At 40.0% G+C, this 23937-nt stretch overlaps 2 protein-coding genes and 1 long non-coding RNA gene across 4 annotated transcripts; 1 reads left to right on the forward strand and 2 right to left on the reverse strand.

Moving 5' to 3' along the window:
- Positions 1-668: 668 nt before the first annotated feature.
- Positions 669-1946, forward strand: LOC117080717 (olfactory receptor 5A1-like). The gene is given in 2 exon segments (XM_033205953.1): positions 669-1239; positions 1534-1946. Coding segments are annotated over 2 exon segments (984 nt in total).
- Positions 1947-13602: 11656 nt separating this feature from the next.
- On the reverse strand, positions 13603-22056 carry LOC117080683. Of its 2 annotated transcripts, none has more exons than XR_004435917.1 (3): positions 22010-22056; positions 16922-17129; positions 13603-13797 (listed from the first exon to the last, which is right to left on the reverse strand). It is a non-coding gene; the product is annotated as an uncharacterized LOC117080683 (long non-coding RNA). The 2 variants fall into 2 exon arrangements; XR_004435918.1 differs by lacking the exon at positions 22010-22056 and adding an exon at positions 20058-20128.
- On the reverse strand, positions 14369-15625 carry LOC117080682 (olfactory receptor 5AN1). The gene has a single exon (XM_033205891.1). It carries the CDS (start codon positions 15582-15584, stop codon positions 14649-14651), a length of 936 nt encoding a protein of 311 aa, XP_033061782.1. The 5' UTR covers positions 15585-15625; the 3' UTR covers positions 14369-14648.
- Positions 22057-23937: the final 1881 nt, after the last annotated feature.

Consider the following 23937-nt stretch of genomic DNA (forward strand, 5'->3'; position numbering starts at 1 on the left):
GACAGATGTTAGCCCCTTGATCTTAGAATTCCCAGCCTCCAGAACTGTGAGTCAATACATTTCTGTTCATTACACATTTTTTAAAATTAACTTTTTATAATCGATCTTTGTATATTTTAAGATAACAAATGATAAAATAGACTAATATCTGTATCTATTTTATGTGGTTGTGACATACCTAACTTTGTCTTAATATTTTTGATATTTCTAGGTTATGTAGTTTATTTGTGAAGTTTTTTCAAATTGTTACAGATCTCTAAAATATTTTCCACTGTACTTATTGAAAAGAAATTCATGTATAAGTGGGGCTGCATAGTTCAAATCCATGTTGTTCCAGGGTCAACTGTATAGAGAAATGACAGCATTTTCTTAATTTAGCATATCTTCAAAGTCTCATGTGTTTGTAAAACAGGAACACAGAAATTAAGACATTTTAGGTGGTATCATGCTAATTATGCTTATTTACTGTCTTTGTCCCCAAAGACAGCATGATAGTTATCTAAAAAATTTTCAGTAAAGTTTCATGATTGTATATATGAAAGACAAAAATTAACTCAACATTGATGATTCAAGGTTTTATATTTAGCCAGCTTCATGACTGAAAAAAAGTGTTTCTTTTTCTTTTCTGGGAATAAACCCATTTCCTTCTCATTCCTCTTTCTCAGCAGATGGCACCAAGCAGAACCATGTAAGTCAGTGGAAACCACACCTCTGTGGCCATGTTTGTTCTGCTGGGACTCTCAGATGAAAAAGAGCTGCAGCTCATCCTCTTTCCAGTCTTCCTGGTGATTTACCGTGTGACCCTGATTTGGAACATGGTTCTTATCATCCTCATCAGAATAGACTGTCACCTGCACACACCCATGTACTTTTTTCTCAGTTTCCTGTCATTTATAGACATCTGCTATTCTTCTACCATCAGCCCAAGGATACTTTCAGACATCTTGAAAGACAAGAAGACAATTTCCTTCCTTGCCTGTGCCACTCAGTATTTTGTTGGGGCCTGGATGAGTCTGGCTGAGTGCTGCCTCTTGGTCTTCATGGCCTGTGACAGACATGTGACCATTGGCAGCCCCCTGCAGTACTCAGCAATCATGGTCCCTGGTATCTGTTGGAAAATGGTAGCTGGAATCTATGGGGGTGGATTCCTTAGTAGCTTAATTCATACAATCCCTTGCTTTGATCTCTACTACTGTGGGCCAAATGGGACATGGATGCAGCTGGAAACCATTATTCTCAGCAAACTATCGCAAGAACAGAAAACCAAACACCGCATGTTCTCACTCATAGGTGGGAACTGAACAATGAGATCACCTGGACTCGGGAAGGGGAACGTCACACACTGGGGCCTATCACGGGGAGGGGGGAGGGGGGAGGGATTGCATTGGGAATTATACCTGATGTAAATGACGAGTTGATGGGTGCTGACGAGTTGATGGGTGCAGCACACCAACATGGCACAAGTATACATATATAACAAACCTGGACGTTATGCACATGTACCCTCGAACTTAAAGTATAAAAAAAAAAAAGATTTCTTCTGTAACATACTTCAGATTATTTCCTTGTCTTGCTCCAACCCCTTTATCAGCCAAATGATTCTTTTTCTGGTAGCTACTTTTGTTGGGTTGGGCTCTTTGGTTGTTATCCTTTTGTCCTATGGTTTCATTGTAGCTTCCATGCTGAAAATATCGTCAACCAAAGGTCGTGCCAAGGCCTTCAATACCTGTGCCTCCCACCTGGCAGCTGTGGCTCTCTTCTATGGCACAACCATTTCTGTATACATGCATCCTAGCTCTAGCCACTCCATGAAGCAGGACAAGGTGTTCTCAGTATTCTATGTTATCCTTATCCCCATGTTAAACCCTCTGATCTATAGTTTGAGGAACAAGGAAATCAAAGAGGCCCTCAAGAGGGTGATAAATGAGGCAACACATTTACATTAGTAAGAACAACATTTGGGTAGATATTGCTATTTCTGTAAGGAAGATAGAAACAAGAATATGTAAGTGACTCTTTGTATGTCACAAGAATAGCTAGGTAGAGAGAAGAAGTACAAACTTTACTTCCTGGATTTCTGGTGCCATTATAGTCAGACCAAGTGATCTGTTTGAGACAGTGTCACTGACATTGAATACAGTTTAAAAAGTCAGTTTCCATGATGAGAACTCAGATAGATTAAACTTTAAAAGATGATCATGTTTTTGAGAGCAAAGGGCTGGTAAATATTATGTGTAGAGAAATGACAAGAACTTAGGATGCCATACTGTGTTTTCTTCCTTTATTTTCTTTTTTTAAACTTTTATTTTAGGTTCAGAGGTACATGTGCAGGTTTGTTATATAGGTAAACTCATGTTTCAGAAGTTTGTTGTATAGATTATTTTGTCACCCAGATACTAAGCCTGGTACCCAGTAGTTATTTTTTTCTGTTCCTCTCCTGCCTCTCACCCTATACCCTCTTTAGGTCCCAGTGTCTGTTGTTCCCTTGTTAGTGTTCATGAGTTCTCATCATTTAGCTCCCACTTACAGGTGAGAACATGTGGTATTTGGTTTTCTGTTTCTGTTTTACTTTGCTAAGTATAATGGCCTCCAGCTTCATCCATGTTCCCACAAAAGCCATAATCTCATTCTTTTTTCATGGTTACATAGTATTCCATGGTGTATATGTACCACATTTTCTTTATCCAGTCTGTCTTTGATGGGTGTTTAGATTTCATGTCTTTGCTGTTGTGAGTAGTGCTGCAATGAACATTCGTGTGCATGTGTCTTCATGGTAGAATGATTTATGTTCCTCTAAGGATATGCTCAGTAATGGGATTGGTGGGTCAAATGGTAGTTCTGTTTTCAGCTCTTTGGGGAATCACCATACTGCTTTCCATAATGGTTAAACTAATTTATGCTCCCACCAACAGTGTATAAGTGCTCCATTTGCTCTGCAACCTTGCCAGCATCTGTTATTTTTTTTCACTTTTTACTAGTAGCCATTCTGACTGGTGTGAGATGGTATATCATTGTGATTTTGATTTGCATTTCTCTGATGATCAGTGATGATGAACACCTCTTCGTATACCTATTGGCCATTTTTATTTTCTCTTTGGATAAATGTATATTCAGGTCCTATGCCCATTTTAAAAATCAGATTGTAATTTTTTTTGCTATTAAATATTATGACTTAAGAAATAAATGTTAGGTATTAACTCTTATCTGATATATAGTTTACAACATTTTCCCCCAATTTATGGGTTGCTTTTTAATTTTGTTGATTGCTTCTTTTGCTGTGCAGAAGCTTTTTAGTTTGATGTAGTTCCATTTATTTCTTTTTGCTTTTGTATTTTGAGCTTTTGGTGTGATACATTGCAAAGGCTAATGTCAAAGAGCTTTTCCCCTATATTTTCTTATATGAGTTTCAGGTCTTACATCTAGGTGTTTAATCCGTTTTCAGTTGATTTTTGTATGTAATGTAACATAAAGGTCCAGATTCATTTTTTGCATGAGAAAATCTAGTTTTCTCAGCACTATTTATTAAAGAGACTATCATTTCCTCATTGTGTCTTTTGGTGCCCTTAGAAAAAGTTAGACGGCCATAGAGTCAATGAGGAGGCAGCTAGTAAGCATTTCAGCCCCACAGAATCTAAACTTGATCTTTGAATTTAAGTGAAATAATAAGATTATTTGAGAGACATCTAAAAGGCATTAACACAAAGAAAACACCTGTGCATACATCCTTATGTACATGTATAATCATCTTCATATAGAGTCTCGGAAGAGAAATTCTTGGGTCAAACGATGGCTTATAAGAAGCACTTTCGGCATGCCTCACCTACCTTGAAGAATCAAAACAACAATGACAACGTAAATATATTATCCAAGAAGTAACATGGGAGTTTAACAGAACAAGTAAAACAGGCAGCCTGCATGACCAGGACTGGTCAAAAAATTCACTCTCAGATTCACTGAGAGTGAATCTCAGGTATGGGAGAGAGTGAGTGAATGTTTTTCTGTGGGTCTATTTTCCCACTGATGAAACGATACAATTCAGGACCTTGGTGTTCCCAATCCTTGAATCTAACTTAGGCAGCAGCTGGGATATTGTGAGAAGGAACTACTCCAGGGAGTGTGTCTCTCTTTCTCAGACTTACGCAGCCACAGTAAGGCACCATTTTTGATCCTATCTCTTAAAAAACTGTGCATGATCCTAGGAACCAACACCAGCAGTCTTAGGCATTAGGGAGACTTGGGCTGCATCTTGCAGAACCATGACTTGAGTGGGAAAGTGCTCTCACAACCAGAACTGAGAAGCAAGCATGGCAAGAACTCCAGCTGCTGGTTCTGGAACTGGGCAACCATCTCAGACATGAGCAGGATAAGAATTGCTGTAGAGACTTGGTACTGAGCTTGACAGCAGCTCCTATGGCTGGGGGCTGAATTACAGGGTGGGTAAGAACTGCTGGGACTGACTAAACAGCTGGGTCAGCTACCACAGCCAGGACAGAGGAGGAAGCCCTTTTGGGACTGGGGCATGAGAGGGGCATAAGCCCTCAACTCACTGGTCAAAGCAGTAATTACAGGGACCAGCACCATCCCCCCAGTGGCAGAACATCAACACAGCAGTGATCATCTTTCAGCCAAGCGTTTCACCAGAGGACTGAGGACCATCCCACTCCTTAGTCACAGCAGGTGCATGCATACCCTGTTAGGGAACCTGACAGCAAGATTGCCTGGTCTGGGTCCACCCAGTTTTAATAACCCCTGAGATTGTAGGATCTAGGCTTCTGGATGTTTCACAGCTCAATCCACCACCTGGGACACCTGAGCACTTCTCCCAGGGCACAAAGCTTAGAATACTGCTCCCAGCTTGGCTAGCTCCAACCTGCAAGTGTCATCTACTGGCTGGAGGCTGGCTTGAGCAGTCCATTTCAACCACTTCCAACAAAAAAGTACAGTGTGTAGAAACTAGAAGGACATCTTACTACCACTGCCACCACCATCACCCACTACACCCAAGCAACCCAGGAGCAAAATAACCTACTCACTTACCCAGTATGCTGCTATTACAACCAGCATCCAGAAACATCATTCAGAGGCCACAGAACTGATCTTCCTGGATTCACCAACACAGGTGTCAGCATTTGCTTCCTCAGGTCACAAGGATAGACATGTTTAATTCACCATCACTTAATCTGAAGATGGATGTATCTGGCATTCAAACTGGAGCACAAGTTTACCACTGCCTCTATTAAATAACTGTACCCTAACACACTGAGTCTAGCCAAAATAATCATACAACATCTTCACTATTGCATACACCCAGGAGTAAAGCCAGAAGGCTATACCCAATCAACAGAGTTGTCACATCTTTAAGAAAAAAATTCTCCCCTAAGTAAAGTAAATTAAAAAATAAAAAGAACTGTTACACCATGTGTGCAGAAACCAACCTAAAGACACAGGATACATGAAAAAGCTAGGTAACCCTCACATCCTCAAAACCACACCCTCAAAAAACCACAATGATTCTCCAGCAATAAATGCTAAACACAAATAAATTCTAAAAGTTGCAGATAAAAATTCAAAATATTGATTTTAAATAAGCTCAATGAACTTCAAAAGAAATTTGAACATTGATACAAACAAATCACAAAATCATTTTAAGATATGAATGAGAAATTTACCAAGAAGATAGATATCTTAAAAAAGCAGTAATTCTGGAACTGAAAACTTTATTGCAAGAATACATTTGAAAGCTTCAACAACAGACTAGGTTAAACAGAAGGAAGAATCAGAACTTGAAGATAGGTTTTAAAAATATAATACAGTAAGACAAAAATATAAAAGAATAAACAAAGCCTTCAAGACTTTTGAGACTATCTAAAATGACTGAAATAATAAATTATCGGTATTCCTGAGGAAAAAAGTTCAGGAAACCTATTAATGAAACAATGTATAAAAGCCTCCCAAGTCTATCAAGAAATTCAGACATCTGAACAAAAGAGGCTCAGTGATCCCCAGAAAAGTCAATACCTAAATGAGTTTGCCATAGCATATTATTATTAGACTATCTAAAATCAAATGAATGAACAAATTCTAAAATTGGCAAGAGAAAAACATCTAGTCATCTACAAAGGAAACTACTTCAGAATTAACAGCAGACTTATCAGCAGAGACTTTGCCAGTAAGAAGGTAGTGAAATGACATATTCCAAGTGTTGAAAGAAAAAAAGCAAACTAGTAGCCAAGAATTCTATACACAGCAAGAATTAAGCTTCAGGAGAAATGCTCTTTCCCAGAGAAGCAAATGCTGGTAGAATTTGCCACGACTAGATAGGAAACAGAAGAAATGATGAGAGGATTCCTAAACTTGAAAGCAAAAGAATGGTATTTACCATCATGAAAACACACAAACATAAAACTCATTGTTAATGCAACAATACAAAGGAGGGAGTGAAAGGAATCAAATGACAACACTACAGAATTCCACAAAACCAGGAACGAACAGTGAAAAAAATAGAGAAAAGAGAATGTATAAAATAACTAGACAACAATTAATAAGATGACAGGAACAAAACCTCACCTATAAATACTAACCTTGAACATAAAAGAACTAAACACCACATTTAAAAGGTATACATTGGTAAGATGGGTTAAAAAAACGTGACTTAACCATAAGCTGTCTACAAGAAACTCATCTTATCTGTAAAGACATGTACAGACTGAAAGTAAAGCAGCAGAAAAAGATATTTCACACAAACGGAAACCAAGAGCAAGCAGAATTAGCTATAATTAGATAAAACAGGCTTTAAATTAAAAACAATAAAAAGGATAAAGAAGGCAATTATATAATGATAAAGGTATCAACTCAGCAAGGGAAAATAACAATTCTAAATAAGGAACTAGAAAAGCAAGATCAAACCAAATTCAAAATTAGCAGAAATAAAGAAATAACAATGATTATAGCAGAACTAAATGAAATAGAGACCAAAAACAATATAAAGGATAAATGAAACAAAAATATCAACTCAGTAAGAGAAAATAACAACTCTAAATAAGGAACTGGAAAAGCAAGATCAAATCAAATTCAAAATTAGCAGTAATAAAGAAATAACAACGATTATAGCAGAACTAAATGAAATAGAGACCCAAAAACAATACAAAGGATAAATGAAATAAAAATTTGGTTTTAAAAATAATAAACAAAAATTGATAAACCATTAGTGAGACTAACCAAGAAAAGAAGACAGAAGACCCAAATAAAGACAATCAGAAATGAAAAAGGAGATATTATAAGTGATACCACAGAAATACAAATATGTACATGTATTTAACTTATTGTTATCAAGCTGTATTACCAGCAAGCTATGCTATCTTGGGACAATTCCTTAGTTTCTCTGGCCTCAGGTTCTCCACCTGAAATTGAGGCTTTGCTGAAATTGCTGCCTTTTGTTCAGCTATGCCCTGCCCCCAAGGTGGAGTCAACCTAGGCAGCTGGCCTGGGTGAGCTGTGGTTGGCTCCACCCAGTTTGAGCTTCCCCAGCTGCTTTGTTTACCTACCCCAGCTGCATTGTTTACCTACTCAAGCCTCAGCAATGATGGACGCCCCTCCTCCAGCCAGGCTGCTGCCTCGCAGGTCAATCTCAGACTGCTGCATTAGCAGTGAGCAAGGCTCCTTGGGCATGGACCCACCAAGTCAGGTGCGGGATATAATCTCCTGATATGCCGTTTGCTAAGACCATTGGAAAGTGCAGTATTTAGGTGGGAGTTTCCCATTTTTCCAGGTACAGTTGATCATGGCTTCCCTTGGCTAGGAAAGGGAAATCCCACAACCCCTTGCACTTCCCAGGCAAGGTGATGCCCTGCCCTGGGTTGGCTCACCCTCCATGGGCTGCACCCACTGTCTAACCATTCCCAATGAGATGAACCAGGTACCTCAGTTGGAAATGCAGAAATCACCCATCTTGTGCATCAATCACGCTGGGAGCTGCAGACCAGAGCTGTTTCTATTCAGCCATCTTGGAATGGAAGTCCACCATGCTTTTTTATTCCGTGGAGTTCAACCTTCTTTTCTGTTTGGTCAGAACAAGGCATGTAGGCTAGAGGTGGATCACAGGGACAGAGGCTCGAGAATGGCAGCAATATTCATTTATGCCTTCTTTAGAAAGTGATTGCAAGAAACACATTCACCCATCGAAACTCAAAGAATGGACTTGGAGACACAAAGAACAGTGGAAGCAAGACTTTTAATGTCAGTCTTGCAAGATTGGGTGTCTGGTAGGCAGGCACACCCAGGGCAGTTACTAGTATTGCTCTTTAATATGTTGCTCAAATTCTTTCCTTTATGACTTCATACCTTTATCTGTTGCCTATCCTATAATTTTTTCCAAATTTTTCCCTGGACCTTCCCTCAAGATGGGCTTAGCTAGACTACATGTGGCCTTGCCTTGTATTATGATTTATTTTACATCCTTTATTTGTAGGTTGTTGTTTTCTCTATTATTTTAATATCTCTGGCATAGGGAGGAGTCCTGGAAGCTGGAGCATAGATGCAGGATAGCCTTAGCTGCATCAGTAACTCCTTCTGCACAAATTGTACTTTTAGCTTTGGTGGTAACAAATTTAAACATTCTGCAGTTTACCAATCCTTATTTTGTCTTTTTTTCCCTAAGGTGGTGACCTATAGAGGTTCCTCTGAATTCCTCACTTTCACATATCCTGTTTCTCCTAACTTGCCATAACACAATCTTTCTGTCGAAATCAGTGAACATTTTTTGCACTCATACTATGTTTTTGAGTACTGATTAAATAATTATGACCCAGTGACTCTATGTAATATTAAGCAGGGATACTATGCAAACATTAAAAATGTTTATAGTTATGTGCTGATCTGGAAGGCCATCTTTAGTGGGAAAAAAACTAGTTGCAAAATAGCGTATTCAGAGAAAGTCTAGTCTTACCTTTGTTTAAAAGAACAAAGAATACTCAACATACACACAAATATTAAAACAAAAGAACCAAACTCTGTGTAGATAACACATAGACACGTGAAAAGGAAAAGCCTACAAGAGGACAGCCTAGAGCTATCACAGTGGTTATCTCATGGTCCTTCTTGTGAATCCAAATGATGTAAACCATTCATCAAAAAAGATGTATATATATAGAATATTTCCCAACAATTTTAAGGAGTTCAGGAACTCCTCTGATGTATCCTACTGGTTTTGTCTCTCTGGAGAACTCTGACTAACACGTTCACTCTCTTGTCATCACTGTGTTGCTGCAGCTTCTTAACTGGACTCCAGAACTTTCCTAGAGCAATTTTCATGCACAAATAGCCGTCCAATTGTTTTCTGTGGGTGATGAGGGTTGAGATCCCTGACTCGCCATCTTGCTTATGTCACTTATATAGCTTCTGAATACATTGATATTTGTAAGGGCAAGAATACCTTGGATATACTTTGCTCTTTTCTGTATTAATTTCATAATCAACTTTTAGTTTCCAAAAGCAAGTATGTTGTGATTTTGATTGGTATTTCACGTAGTTCATACATTAATTGGTTAGAATAGAAATTTTTCACAATTTTGGTTCTTTCAATCTGTGACATTTGGCAACAGCAGTAACAAATCAGCCATGGAAGTTTCCCCTTCCCTTTATTTTGAGCCTATGTGTGTCTTACATGTGAGATGGGTCTGTTGAAGACAGCATACCATTGGGTCTTGCTTTTTAATCCCACTTGCCACTCTGTGCCTTTTTAGTGGGGGATTTAGCCCCTCTACATTCACAGTTAATATTGATATGTGTGCATTTGATTCTGTCATTGTGCCATCGGCTGGTTATTATTTTTACTTGTTTGTGTGGTTGCTTTATAGTGACACTGGTCTCTGTGTTTAACTGTGTTTTTGTATTAGCTGGTAGCAGTTTTTCCTCTCCATATTTACTGCTGCTTTCAAGATCTTGTAAGTCAGGTCCGGTGGTAATGAAGTCCTTCAACATTTGCTTATCTGATAAGGATTTTATTATTCCTTCATTTAGGAGCTTAGTGTGGCTGGATATGAAATTCTTGGTTGAAGATTATTTTCTTTAAGAATGTTGAAGATAAAATCCCAATCTGTTCTGGCTTGTAGAGTACCAGTGGAGAGGTCTGCTGTCAGCCTGATGGGGATCCCTTTGTAGATGACTCACCCTTTCTTTCTAGCTGCCTTTAACATTCTTTTATTTTGACCTTGGAAAATATAATGATTATGTGTCTTGGTGATTATCTTCTTGTGTAGAATCTTACAGGACTTCTCTGTATTTACTGAATTTGACTGTTGTCCTCTCTAGCGAGTTTGGGGATATTTTCATGGACAATATTCTGAAATATATTTTCCAAGTTATTTTCTTTCTTCCCCTCCCTTTCAGGGATGCCAATTACTTGTAGATTTGGCCTCTTTACATGACCTATACTTCTTGGAGGCTTTGTTCATTTCTTTTTTTTTTTCTCTTTGTGTCTGACTGTCTTATTTCAGAGAATCAGCATCAAGTTCTGAGATTCTTTCTTCAGCTTGGTTTATTCTGCTCTTAATACTTGTGATTGCATTGTGGAATTCTTGCATTGTGTTATTCAGCTCTGTCAGACCCACTAAGTTCTTTTTTATACTGGCTATTTTTCTTTCAGCTTCTGTGTCACTTTATTGTGATTCTTATTTTTCTTGGATTGGATTTTGCTCTCCTCCTGAATTTCTATGATTTTTTTTTCTATATATATTCTGAATTCTATTTCTGTACATATTCTGCATTCTATACATATTCTGAATTCTATTCCTGCCAGTTTGGCTTGGTTAAGAACCTTTGTTGGAGAACTGCTGTGATCATTTGGAAGACATATGATACTTTGGCCATTTGAGTTACCAGAGTTCTTACATTGGTTTTTTCTCATCTCTGTATGTGGGTGTTTCTTTAACTGCAGAGTAGTTTGAATAGAGTCAATCAACTTATTTTCTAGATGTTTTCACTGGACCAAGCCTTGTGTAGGGTCTTTATTTGAAGCTCACTTCTTATCTCTGGTTTCAGAAGGGGACGTGTTAGTGAGATATTTTTGGTGTTGAAGCTTTGAGGTGTGATTCAGCAGGTGATATCTAGGCTTACAGGCCAGCTGGAAGACTCTTGCTCTGTTGTGTGGCTCCCCTATGTTTCCTTACAGTTGCAGCTGTGTACCCTGTCAGTGCTCTGAAAGTGTGGGTTCCTCTCCCACTGAGTGCTGGCTGTAGTTCCTGATTCAGCACTCCTGGGCTGCCCACTTCAGCTCTGGGAATATCTCTGTGTTTATGTTCCTTCCCCAGCTTAAAGACAGCAGAGGAAGAGATCTTAGTAATGGTTGTGGCTAATGGTCACTTGTTTGACTCCTGGGGGCTCCACCCCAGAAAGATGCAGGTCAGCAATCACTCAGTGCAGCCAGTCCAAAACGGAGTGTATGTGTTGTGGGCCCAAGCCAGGGGTTCTCTGTCTGGTGATGAGTGGTGGGGGGTGTGTGGGACCCGTGGGAGACAGACCAGCCTCTTCTCTTTGGGTTGACTGCAGATTGTTAGAGGTGTGGATAAAGAACTTAGTGTCTTTGCTCCTTCATTAGTCTGAGGGTGTCCAGGGCGGTTCTGCTGCAGAGGCAGTGGCATAGAAGCTTTCAGTTGACTCTGGAAGCTCTGTCTAGGGAGTTGCTGATTTGGTACTGGCTTGATAGCTCTGCTGGGGGTGGCTGGAGGCCGAGGCCTGAGGATCTTCCTGGTGAGAAGATATGGAAATGGAAGCCTACGTAACATTCTGGCCACTTTTCCATAGATAGGGCTGCTGTTATATGCTTGGGGCCTGCTCCAGTACCTAGTCACCTCAGATTTCCCAGAACCTGGAGGTGTCACCAGTGAAGGCTATGAAACAGCAAAGATAGTGGCCTGTCCCTTCCTCTGAGAGCTTTTTCTGAGGGAGGTATGCACATTTTTCTGGTCCCAAAGCAGCTGTAGGAAGTGGCTGGAGACCTTAGTTGAGAGGTTCCACCCAGTGAGGAGGAACAGGATCAGGAACCACTTACAAAAGTAGTCTGGCCACATTTTGGTAGAACAGCTGTGCTGTGTTGGGGGTCTACTTCAGTCTCCAGTCGCCTCAGACACTTTGAAGCCCAAAGGCTGGAGTTGCTAAATCACCAAAACAGCAAAGATGGTAACCCTCTTCTCCCTTTGGGAGTGCCATCTCAGGGATAATTCAAATCTTTGCCAACTGGAGAGCTCGGTGGGGGTGGCTGCAGGCCCCAGTTGGGAAGTCCTGCCCAGTGAGGAGGAATGGGATTGGACACCGACCTAAAGCATAGTCTGGCTATATTTGGGTAGAGCAGCTGTGCTGTGCTAGGCTGGGGGTTCTCTTCCACCCTGGGTCAGCTCGGATTCTTCAAAGCCCAAAGTCCGGAACAGTTAAGGCATCTGAACAAGCAAAGACGACAGCCCAGCTCTTCCCTTTGAGCTCCTTCTTAGGGAGGTGCAAGGCCACTACTGGTAGCTGGCTGGAATTCCAAGCCAGTGGATCTTATCTTGTGAGGTGCCATGGAAGGGGGGCCTGTGGGTAGTTGCTGCTAAGCTCCCTGGATTCAGCCTCTTTCCTAGGGGTATACACAGGAGTCTAACCTCCAACTTTGCTGGAGCTGCAGCTACTTTTACCAGAAAGCCCAAGTATCTAAGGCTCTGAAGTCTCCATGCATGACTGAGTGGCTGCTCTGCCAAGACTCGACATAGCTCTGTGTGGTAGACTTAAGACTGAAAGCCCTGGTGGAGTGGGTTCACAAGGAGATCTCTTGACTTGAGGGTTGCAAAGAACTAATGCTCACCCCTTGTGTTCCTTTCCATGACAGCTACACACACCAGCTGCTTCTGGTCAGCCATCTTGCCCACTGCTCCCCTAGTTTTCTTAAGGTTTGAATTGGCATTCTTTTTTCAATTTTTTTTCCCAATTAACACCTTTGTTACTTTATCGTATTGCTTTTCAAAAGATTGTTACTTCTGATATTAGCATTGGCTGCATCTCACAAATAATGCTTTATTTTATTCATGTTTACCTTGTATATTAATAAGCAATTTGGCACCTTACACATTAAGGGGTATTGAAGAAGGGAGGAGGCTTTGATACCTGCAGTGTTAGTTTGGATTCCCACCCTTCACTTACTAGCTGTGTTTCTTAATTCCTCTGGCTTCAGTTTATTCATCTATGAAGTTGGTATAACAATAAAACGTAGCTCAACTGAAGCCATTTAAATTCTTTGAACATAGAAAGCACTCAATAAATAATAATACATGACTCATGAATAGCGTTTATTATATGCTGGGGTCCCTATTCTGAGTTTTCAAAAAGTATCAGTTCAATCATCCTAAACAACTCCAAAATAGATATATAATATCTCAATTTTACAAATGAGAAAGCTGAGGCACAAAAGATTATGTGGCTTGCCCAGCATCACACAGCTTGGGAGTGGAAGAGCCTGAATTTGAAGCCAGGCAGTTTGGTCTAGGAGAAAATTTTTAATTTTAAATTACGAAGTATATTGGTTAACTACTGCTGTATAACAAATCACAAAATCCAGTGCTGACTGCGACATTCATTTATTGTCATTCACATCTCCTCAGATCACCTGGAGATCAGCTGGGACTCGCTAGTGTAGAGTAGGCTTAAATGCATGACTTCTCCGAACATGACTGCAGGTTAGCTTGTCTAGGTTGAGCTTGACTGTGATACTTTTGACCCATGTTTCTTTCATCTCTCCTGGATTCAATAGTTACCCAGTCAAGAGTAAATTTTCTAAATTTAATGGGGGAGAAAAAGGAAGGTTTGAGTCCCACAGTGTCAGATATTACTATTGGCTGTGAACGTTGAATATCATCTCCATTATAATTTCCCACTATACTCTAGATACAAGAAATCAAATCATCAGACTCAAAAGTACATGTCATTGGAGGGACCATATCCTTGTTTCTATCCCACTTCATGATTAAAATCACCTCCTTCCTTATGCTACAGCTGGTGTAGGCAAGGAAATTGCCAAAAATGTATTAGATGATTAGTGCTGAGAGAGGTCTTAGGCAATCTGCAGCTATCTCAGGCTGCTCTTTCTTAAAGACACAACTAGGCCAATATATTGCTTTTTTTCCCTTTCCAGTGGCAGAACCCCTCTGTCTGTTTATTCTCTCCTGTCCAGAAACAGAATAATCAATAGTTACCACCATGTCTTTATTATGCTGTATCAGCATATATGGGAGATGATGTTTCTAAACTCCTGGGGGTCTGTGCCAGGCCTCATTTCTCTAGTGGCAAAGTCCTAACATTGAACCATCTTTGATCTGAGAAGCCAAAAGAAACAAAAGATTTCTAAATCTTGTTGTTTCACAAATACTTTTGGATAGATTAATAAATGATGAGGCCACACCTGATGTAGGATAAAAATAATGAACCTCCAGGACCTAAAGATCCTGATGTCTGTGGCATCAAGTCACCTGTTGGTCCATATTGGCATATTTTCTGCATCAAATCAAGCCTTCTTTGTCCAAAGGCAGTAGGGAGTATGATTTTTGTTAGTCCATTCATGATGATGTTTTGTGGGCGAAGGGGATTCTGATGGGACATATCTGGCAGAAGTCTCAGAATCTGTAAATTCAGCAGCACCTTCTCTTTTGCAACCTCTTCAAGGCATCTTTAATTTCTTTGTTCCTCAAACTGTAAATCAAGGGATTTAACATGGGAATGACCACGGTGTAGAAAACTGATGCAAATCTGTCAAAGCTGGAAGAACCTCCAGAGCTGGAACTCAAATAGACAAAGATTCCTGATGTATAGAAGAGGGAAACAGCTGTTAGATGAGAAGCACAGGTGTTGAATGCCTTAGACCTGCCTTTAGCTGAAGTGATCTTCATGATGGAGATGCTAATATAGCCATAGGAGATCATGATAACTAGGGCACTTGCTATCCCAAAGAACATGGTTAATATAGCAGTCATGACCTGTACAAAGAAAGTGTCAGTACAGGACAAGATTAACAGTTGGGGCATATCACAGAAGAAATGTCTGATGACATTAGACCTACAGAAGTGGAGTTGAAGCAAAGCACCAATTTGGGATAAAGAAGCAGTGAGGCCACTCATGTAGGCTCCCAGTACTATCCAAACACAGAGGGTGGGTGACATGATGGATGAATAGAGCAGGGGATTACAAATGGCGGCATAACGATCATAAGCCATGGCCATCATGAGACAAGACTCACTCAGTCCCATTGTTGAAAAGATAAAGTACTGAATAATACAACCAACAAAAGTGATAGTTTGCTCTTCCTGTAAGAAGTTGGAGAGCATCTTGGGGACTGTGGAGCTGATGTAGCAGACATCTATGAAGGACAGGTTACTGAGGAAGAAATACATGGGTGTATGGAGGTGAGAATCCATCCTTATTAAAACAATGAGGGACAGGTTCCAGGCCAGAGATGTAATGTAGATCACCAGGAATGTAGTGAAGAGCACTGTTATGATCCTGGGAAAATCTGAGAATCCCAGCAGGACGAAATATGTGATTTCTGTAATATTTCCTCCCCTAGTCATTGGCTCGGTGCTCCTAATACCAGAAAGGAGACAAGAGAATGGATTGCTAACTCAGGTGAAGTGATAACATTACCATCTTCATATGTGTACATCTGTTCCGCCAACAAGCACTGGAAAAAGAGAAATGTTTCACTCTTCTGATGGAAAGACCCCAACTTTTCTTCTTGAATTGTCAGCATGTACCTGCACAATGCTTCAGGTTCTTGATTAATTCATGGAGTATCATGATAATTAAAAAATATATTTAAAAAGTTGACTGGTAATTAAAAAAAAAAAGCTATAGAAATGGTGAGAGTATTATGTATAAGGTAAAGATCACTAATTAAGGTAATCGTTTTTCTTAAAAAATACCTCTGATGATTAATTATATAACTGTTGCTTTAAAATTATGAAAGCTTAGGTCAGGTGCGGTGGCTCATGCCTGTAATTCTAGCACTTTGGGAGGCTGAGGTGGGCAGATCACCTGAGGTCAGGAGTTTGAGACCAGCCTCGCCAACGTGGAGAAACCCCATCTCTACTAATACAAAAATTAGCCGGGCGTGGTTGTGCAGGCCTGTAATCCCAGCTACTTGGGAGGTAGGAGAATCACTTGAACCTAGGAGGCTGAGGTTACAGTGAACTGAGATTGTGCCACTGCTCCCCAGCCTGGACAACAGAACGAGACTCCATCTCAAAAGAAAAAAGATTATGAAAGCTTAAATGGTCTCCTTCCAAAATATGTCTGATGGACAGCAGTCCTGTCCTGGATTGTTATCTAAGTGGATTTAAAATACTTTTTATTTTATCCTTTAGAAAAATTACTTCCCCTGTTTATAATAACTTCTCCTACTTTAATAAAAATGTATTCAATATAACATATCTAAACTGGCCTTAATAATATAAATTCTGAAAATATTTTCAGGCAGACAGAACATGGGTGTTCAATAAGGTTATGGAATAAATCTCCTTAGGGAAGCCTTCATGCAAAGCATTCCAGAAGGAGCTAGTGCAGCTCACTCTTGGCCTCAACAGTTGCCTCGATTTTAGGGTATTTGGCAAACAGCATAGTAATGTGGCTAAGGGTTCAGACTTTGGAGTTTTAGTTCCAATACTTCTTCTATTAACTTGTACCAGTGACATAAAAACATTAAGCTTAATTTACTGCTGAGGCACAAAAGGACAATGATATAATAATGTAAGGATAATAAAAGCTTCTGACTTCCCAAGTTACTGGGAAGGTTATTAGTGAAAATTCTTGCAAAAGCTAAGCACGCAATTAGGTATACAACAATGGTTCAACAGAGGTTGGCTATTGTTATCATGGATTGCTTACAAATAACCATCAGCGACAGGTGTACCTGTGGGTAGGAATGTGAAAAGTAATATTTTCATGGGTTAATTTGAGGAGATTCATGAGCCAGCATCAGCTTTGTAGATGGCCAGGCATCATTGCCTCTCAGCAGGTAGATTCAGACCTAGTGTCCATCCTGGTCAAACCACCAAGCGCCATGATGATATAAGCCACATAAGCCATTGTTTTCTTCAGTTTGCTTGACTTTGGGTACACTAGGTCAATGGAAAACCAGTATCAAATTATGATGGATCTTAAACTAGAGGAAAGGTCAAAGTAAATATTTCAATTCTCTAATAATACAGAGATATTTCTTTTTTTTTTGGTAGATACAATCAGCAAGTTAGAGCTTACCAACAGACTTATGGTACTAGGTTGATGCAAAAGTAATTGCACCAACCAAAGGTATGCGTGGATTATGTACATTCACTCTGTTCCACACTCAGACTGTCATTTCTTGAGGTCAAAGGGCAAACCAATGCTAATAGCCAAGATTATTTCGAAAAAGATGAATAATTAGAAAGGATTTTAACTTCCAGATATTAAAAAGTATTATGAACATTGATAATTCATTATTCTTATAATAACAGCCATGTACCAGAGAACAAATAAAAATTTCACAAATCAATGTAAGTGTTGGTAAGAATTTTATATATGAAAAAGTATTTTCAATTGATAGTGAAAGAACAAACTCTTCTATAAATGGTCTGTGAGACCTGCCTCACTATAGGTAAAAGAGTATTTGAGGAATAAATAGATGTGCAGTTATATAATCTTGGGATGGAAGTGATATTCCTGAAAAGTAACACCAAAACAGAAATTATAAGAGAAAAAATATGGCAAAGCAATTTAAAAGTTGGTCATGGCAGAAAACCCCTTATATAAAGCATATTTGCAAGACAGTTGATGAATGGGGGAAAACAGTGATAAAACAGAAAAAGAGAATATAATCATTATCTTAATATATAAGATATTGTATAAATCAGTAAGGAAGGAGCACTCATATGTACCATTGATGAGTGTACAAGGTAGTTCTACTTTTATGTAAGAAAATTATTTGCTTTTTACGAACTACTTTGCGTGCATGATGAGCTCTCTCTCCCTCCCCCCACTCTCCCCTCTCTCTCTGTCTCTCACAAACACAGACACACACACACACACCCCTTAAAAACCATTTATAATATCAAACATGAAAAGTAATGGATAGAATCATTTTGATTTTTTTCTTTATCCTTATCTGTATTATCTTGTTTTTCTACAGCTTCTACATTTATGATAAAAATATTATTAAATGTAAAAATCACCAATAGGGTGGAGAAAGGGGGAGGAGGGCGGAAGAGAGAGAGGGGTGGGGAGAGGAGATAGAATGTGGAGAATAGACTTTCCTGAATCTTACTTGCTGGCTGTGTGATGTTTAGCACGTGATTAACCTCTTTGTAGCTCAGTTGTCTCATCTACAAAGGAAGCTGATAATCATTACTATCTCATAGGGTTGTTGCAAGGATGGAGTGACACAAAGGGCTTAAAACAATAAGGCCTCGGCCGAGCACGGTGGCTCAGGCCTGTAATCCCAGCACTTTGGGAGGCTGAGGTAAGCGAATTGACTGAGGTCAGGAGTTCAAGACCAGCCTGGCTAACATAGAGAAGCCCCGCCTTTACTAAAAATACAAAAATTAGCCAGGCGTGGTGGCACATGCCTGTAGTCTCAGTTACTCGGGAGGCTGAAGCAGGAGAATCACTTGAACCCAGGAGGCGGAGGTTGCAGTGAGCTGAGATATCATGCCGCTGCACTCCATCCTGGGTGACAGAGTGAGATTCCGTCTCAAAATAGAACAAAGCAAAACAAACAAAAGCAATAAGACCTCAGAAACGTTAGCAAGGATCATTCCCATCATCACATCTCTCTTAAAGGGGAATAAAGAAAGAACTAGTACTGAAGTATTAAGAAGCTCTCAATAAAATTATTTCTTAAATTAGATGATTTCTAAACCAGACTAAAGAATATTGTTGACGAATGATTGTGTTTCTTTCTATCCTGTAGTATTGTGTTATCTCCCATGCAGCTGGATTGTCAATTCCTGATGCTGCTTTTTCTTCCATTACCACCAAGTACCCTCAAGCTGAGAACGCTGACTGTATACAGGACACAGATTAGTAGAGATGTTTGGTTACTTAGCATTAAGCATTGTGTATACTAATATTTGCAGAACTCAACAAATTTCTCTTTAACACATTCGTTATTAAATGGTTCTTTCATTCAGGTTTGAATGCCAAACTAAGAAAATCTTATTTTTGTTTTATTTCTGTTATGAGTTTATTAACTTGGAAATCTTTCTGTTTACTCTTAGAATAGCCATAAAAAGAATGGGATCATGTCCTTTGCCGGGACATGGATAGAGCTGGAAGCCATTATCCTCAGTAAACTAATGCAGAGTCATTATCCTCAGCAAATTAGTGCAGGAACAGAAAACCAAACACCGTATCTTCTCACTTATAAGTGGGAGCTGAACTGTGAGAACACATGGACACAGGGAGGGGAACAACACACACTGGGGCCTGTCAGAGGGTGGACTGGCAGGAGGGAGAGCCTTAGGAAAAATAGCTAATGCATGCTGGGCTTAATACCTAGGTGATGGGTTGATAGGCGCAGCAAACCACCATGGCACACGTTTACCTTTGCAGCACAAAGGTTCAGATTTGTAGCAAATCTGAATATCGTGCACTTGTACCCCAGAACTTAAAATAAAAATTAAAATTAAAAAAAGATTTAAAAATAAAAAAAACCCTCTAATACAATTTCTCAGATATGTTACCCAAGGTGAGTTAGATTTAATGGAAATATTTTCAAAATATAAGCTCTTACAGATAGTATCCCCCAGACACCAATATAACTGATGAATTCAGTGAAAATAAGTCAAATTGTTGATCAATTGGTTGCACTAAAACTCTTTACTTTTGTATTACCTTCTGGTGACACAGGCAGACATAATTAAATGTACTCTATGTAATCTACCATTTCCAGGAAAGAACAAGGAGTTGTGGATTGCTTTTCTTATTCATGATAAAATTTATCCTGAAAACTTACCTTGTTGACATTTGATAAGCTAGAGAAAAAGAGAAAAAACTCTGGATACATTCATTACCTTTGATTCATTTCTTACATATGTTCATCATCTCCTGAGGCAATTTGCAGAGGAAAAGGTAATTGATGTGAATATTGGTTAAAGATTTTACTAGATGAATGTAGGTGATCAATATCCTATCCAGTGCTAATCTAATAAGGACATGGTCAGTTTGCAAAGTTGTGCAGGGTACAAAATCAGGTAAAGCCAGAAACATTGCTAAATAAAGAATCATATATGTACAAGAAGGTTACAAGGAATATTTAAACCAACCCTTCTTGTGCTTGGAGTGGGTATTTCTGATATCTGTGTTGCCCAGGATGGTGTCTTCAGATCCCAGGGTCTCCAAAAATTACAACAGGGAGCAATGTTGAAGTATTTCAGAAGTTCTGATTGCATGATATATGAGTACTCTGGCATATCATTAAGACTCAATGTGTCTCTGGCTATTCAGAGATCATAAATCAAAGCTATGTATTTCAACAGAATCAAGATAGTTATTAGCATTTTGAAAACAGAATCCTGAAGGGCAAAAATTAAATTAAAAGTGCCCTTGGGGTGGAGAAAACTGGGATACATACCCAAGCAGGTTTTGATCTTAGGAAATTCCTCTGAAACTCAATAAATTATCATTTTTGATTCCTCTTTCAGGCTTTATAGACAACATATATTTGACTATATAGATCATCCCAACATCCCCATTTTACAGGTGAAAAAAAAGAAGATAGCAATGTTCAGGGTCCCATCCTTAAGAATTCAATACCCATCCCTCACCCCAGAATAATACCTGAAATTTTGTGTTTGAGGTTTTTCTTTTTACAGAAGTTTGAGTAAGAAGAAAGAGGGTCCAACGAGGAACTTTAGGTAAAGAATGTGGAGTGAGGAAGAGGGAAGAGTTAAAGATTGAGAGAGACTGAGGACCATAAACTCTGTTCCATGTGTGTCCTTACTGGAAGAATTACATGGATATTGAGGTGATACAGAATCCACTGTTCCAAGTCTTGTCCTGTGACCTTGACCCAGGTCCCCCAAGAAGACAGAGTTCTTGCCAAAGGTGGAAATTGCCTATTTCTTTTCCAACGGAATTTTTCAGGTGGGCACATCACACTCCAAGATGGGCATGTTTGACCACAAAATTGGCTGTCCACTCACAGCAAGAGAGATGGTCTCACGTGGGGATCCTCTTAAATGTGCCGCCGAGAGCAGAGATGAAAGGAGAAAAGCCAATTAGAGACAGAAAGCATGCCAGGTACTTGCTCTCTGGTGCCATGGTGGTCATGGAGTTTTTGTCCCTGCTGATCTCATGCCCCAGTTTGCTGTGTGGGTCAATTCCCTGTTTCCCTATCATGATGTCAGTATTGCAACTTTTTACTCAACTTGAAGTCATTGGAGCTGGAAAGAAGATAGGGATCTTCTAGTCCAAAACTCTCAATTTCTGGGTGAAAAATCTGAGACCAGAGTGCTAAAGGGTTTGCCCAAGATGACACCCTAGCCAGTAATATAGCTTGATAGCAATAAATTTGATAGGTGTATGCTTCTCTGCTTACAAAACGCTTTCATTCTAGGTAATTACATACATAGTTCCTCAAATACTTGACTTGAGTCAATTATCACAGCAGTTCTGCAAGGCAGACGTGTTATTATTTCCCATGCATAAGTGAGGAAATTGAGGCACTAAGGAATACAATAAGATTAATTCATAACAAAGCCATGGCTTCTCATGTTTATGACCATGGGTATTGATATAATACAATTTGGGTTGAATTTTGGCTTGGCCACTTGCTACTTGTGTGATCTTGAGCAAATTAACCTCTCTAAGCCTCAGTGTTTTCACCTATAAAGTGGGGCTAACAGTAATAGCTACTTCACAGAGTAGCTTTTCATTGAGAATTAAAATGGATAAAGACTATAAAGCACCTATCAGAGTGTGTAGTATAAATCATGCCTTCTGTTTAATAGCAGATAAAACTCACGTTGTTTTGATTTGGAGATCTTTCGAGATGTATCGTTACCTACAATGAGAAGAGCATGATAGGCCTCAGTATGCCATCTGCAATTGGGATAATTTCTCACCTGCCAAAGCTCATATGGGTATAGGAAAAATCAAATCTATGTGATGTAAATACATGAAGTGTAAAATGTTGTATAAATGCTAATGTAATATAAATGAAATTTAGTACATAAACTCTAGACTAGAGAAATATCTCTTACACATTAAAAAAAATTATCTTGGTCTGTCTCTGAGCCACCATGATACCCCTAGGTCTGGTGCTTCTGCTGCTCCCTGGTCAAACTTAAGGCCCTGGAATCCCTGGGAGGCTCAGGCCTCAGGTACTTGGGTCCAGCCTCCCTAGACATGCGATGATAGCCATCATTTCTGAGGTCTTGCACCGTCTCTGGGAGGCTACAATGAAGCATGCTCCAGGTGCACCTATGCCAAGAAATTGCTGGCTTTGACTTCCTTGCACCTCTAGGAATCTTCTCAACTCTTCACCTTGACAGTAGCCCTTTCCACCTACCATTTTTTTCTTGCCTACTTCCTTTTTAAAAAATTTACGTCCTTCTGTAGGCTCAAAGGGTAAGGTGGAAGGAACAGGGTTATTTGGGAATAAACCCAAACAAATATTGCCGTCCTGCACCATGCCCCCCTCCTCTCCCCTTCCCTTTCCTCCCCTCCCCTCCCTTCCTCTTCCCTCTCCTCCTCTCTCCTCCCCTTCCCTCCCCTCGCCTCTCCTCTCCTCGCTTCTCTGCTCCCCTTTCATGCGCTCTTCTCCTCTTCTCTATTTCTCTCTTTCATTCACTTACTCTCTTTCTGTCTTTGCTCGGATCTAAATATTTTATTTATACATTATGTTATTTTATTTTTATTGGAATATAAATACATGCTTAACAACCAGAAATAAAACAAATGAACAGATTCAGAGTAATGTTAGCAAGATGGTCAATTACAGGTGGCTACTGTTCATCACCCCTATAAAAAAGTACCAAAACAACAAGCAGCCACAATTTGACCAGAGTGACTAAAAGAGAATGCTGGAGCACAGCAAGGGAGTGGTGGAAATTTTATGGTGCACAGTAACTCAGGATGGCCACCTAGAGCAGGAAGAAACCACCTTGCTTCTGCCATCCATTCCCTCCAGCGGGGATCAGCTTGGAACCAGGAGTAGGTTTCTCCCTGTGAGGAAAAGGTAAGCAGGAGGCCACAGCAGCCCCTGTCACTGTCATGGACACCTACAGTTTTCACTACTTATGAGGCCCACAGACCTCATAGGCCCTGTGCCCAGCTTAGGAGGCTGCCTGGAGTTCCAAAGGCTGCACGACTCCAGAGATGGAGCCCATCTCATATGCACTCTCTGTGGTCCAAGCTGCCACTGTGCAACCTTGAAACTGGAGCTACTGTTCCAGGGGCCCATAGCCACTGTACCCCTTCATCCCTCAGCTTCTGCCATTATTGCATCATGCTCACACACGGCAGTGTACCATTTACCAGCTGAGCTGCTGCAGCTACCTGTCACCTAAGAACAAGCTGCTTAATCTTCCTATGCTCTAAGAACAATCTGCTGCAGCTTCATACTGTTTGGGAAGAAGCTGACAATCTCCCCCATCTCATTTGCTGCTGCATCTCATCCCTTGGCTACTCAAAGCCTATTCCCAGCAGAGAAGCCACATGCCCCAGGTGCCCCAGTTGATGTGGCATGTTGCCTGCCAGGAACCAGAAGTTCAGGCCCAGTGGAGCAATCACAGGCCTGCACCTCTGCCTAGTGGCTCCTGCTCCTTCAGGAATCTGACCTTCTGCTCCTATAGCTGAGCAACTATACCCCGGCAACTAAGCTCATGTGTTGCCTGTCTCTTGGCCACCCAGAGTCCAGTATAACAGAGCCACCCTGCCTGAGTCAAGACA

This window comes from Trachypithecus francoisi, unplaced genomic scaffold, assembly GCF_009764315.1.
Source record: "Trachypithecus francoisi isolate TF-2019V2 unplaced genomic scaffold, Tfra_2.0 Lachesis_group8, whole genome shotgun sequence".
Taxonomy (NCBI): Eukaryota; Metazoa; Chordata; class Mammalia; order Primates; family Cercopithecidae; genus Trachypithecus; species Trachypithecus francoisi.

What these genes read in the sequence shown, in the direction of transcription:
- LOC117080682 (XM_033205891.1), bottom strand. Translation starts at nt 15,584, where the DNA reads ATGACTAGGGGAGGAAATATTACAGAAATCACATATTTCGTCCTGCTG.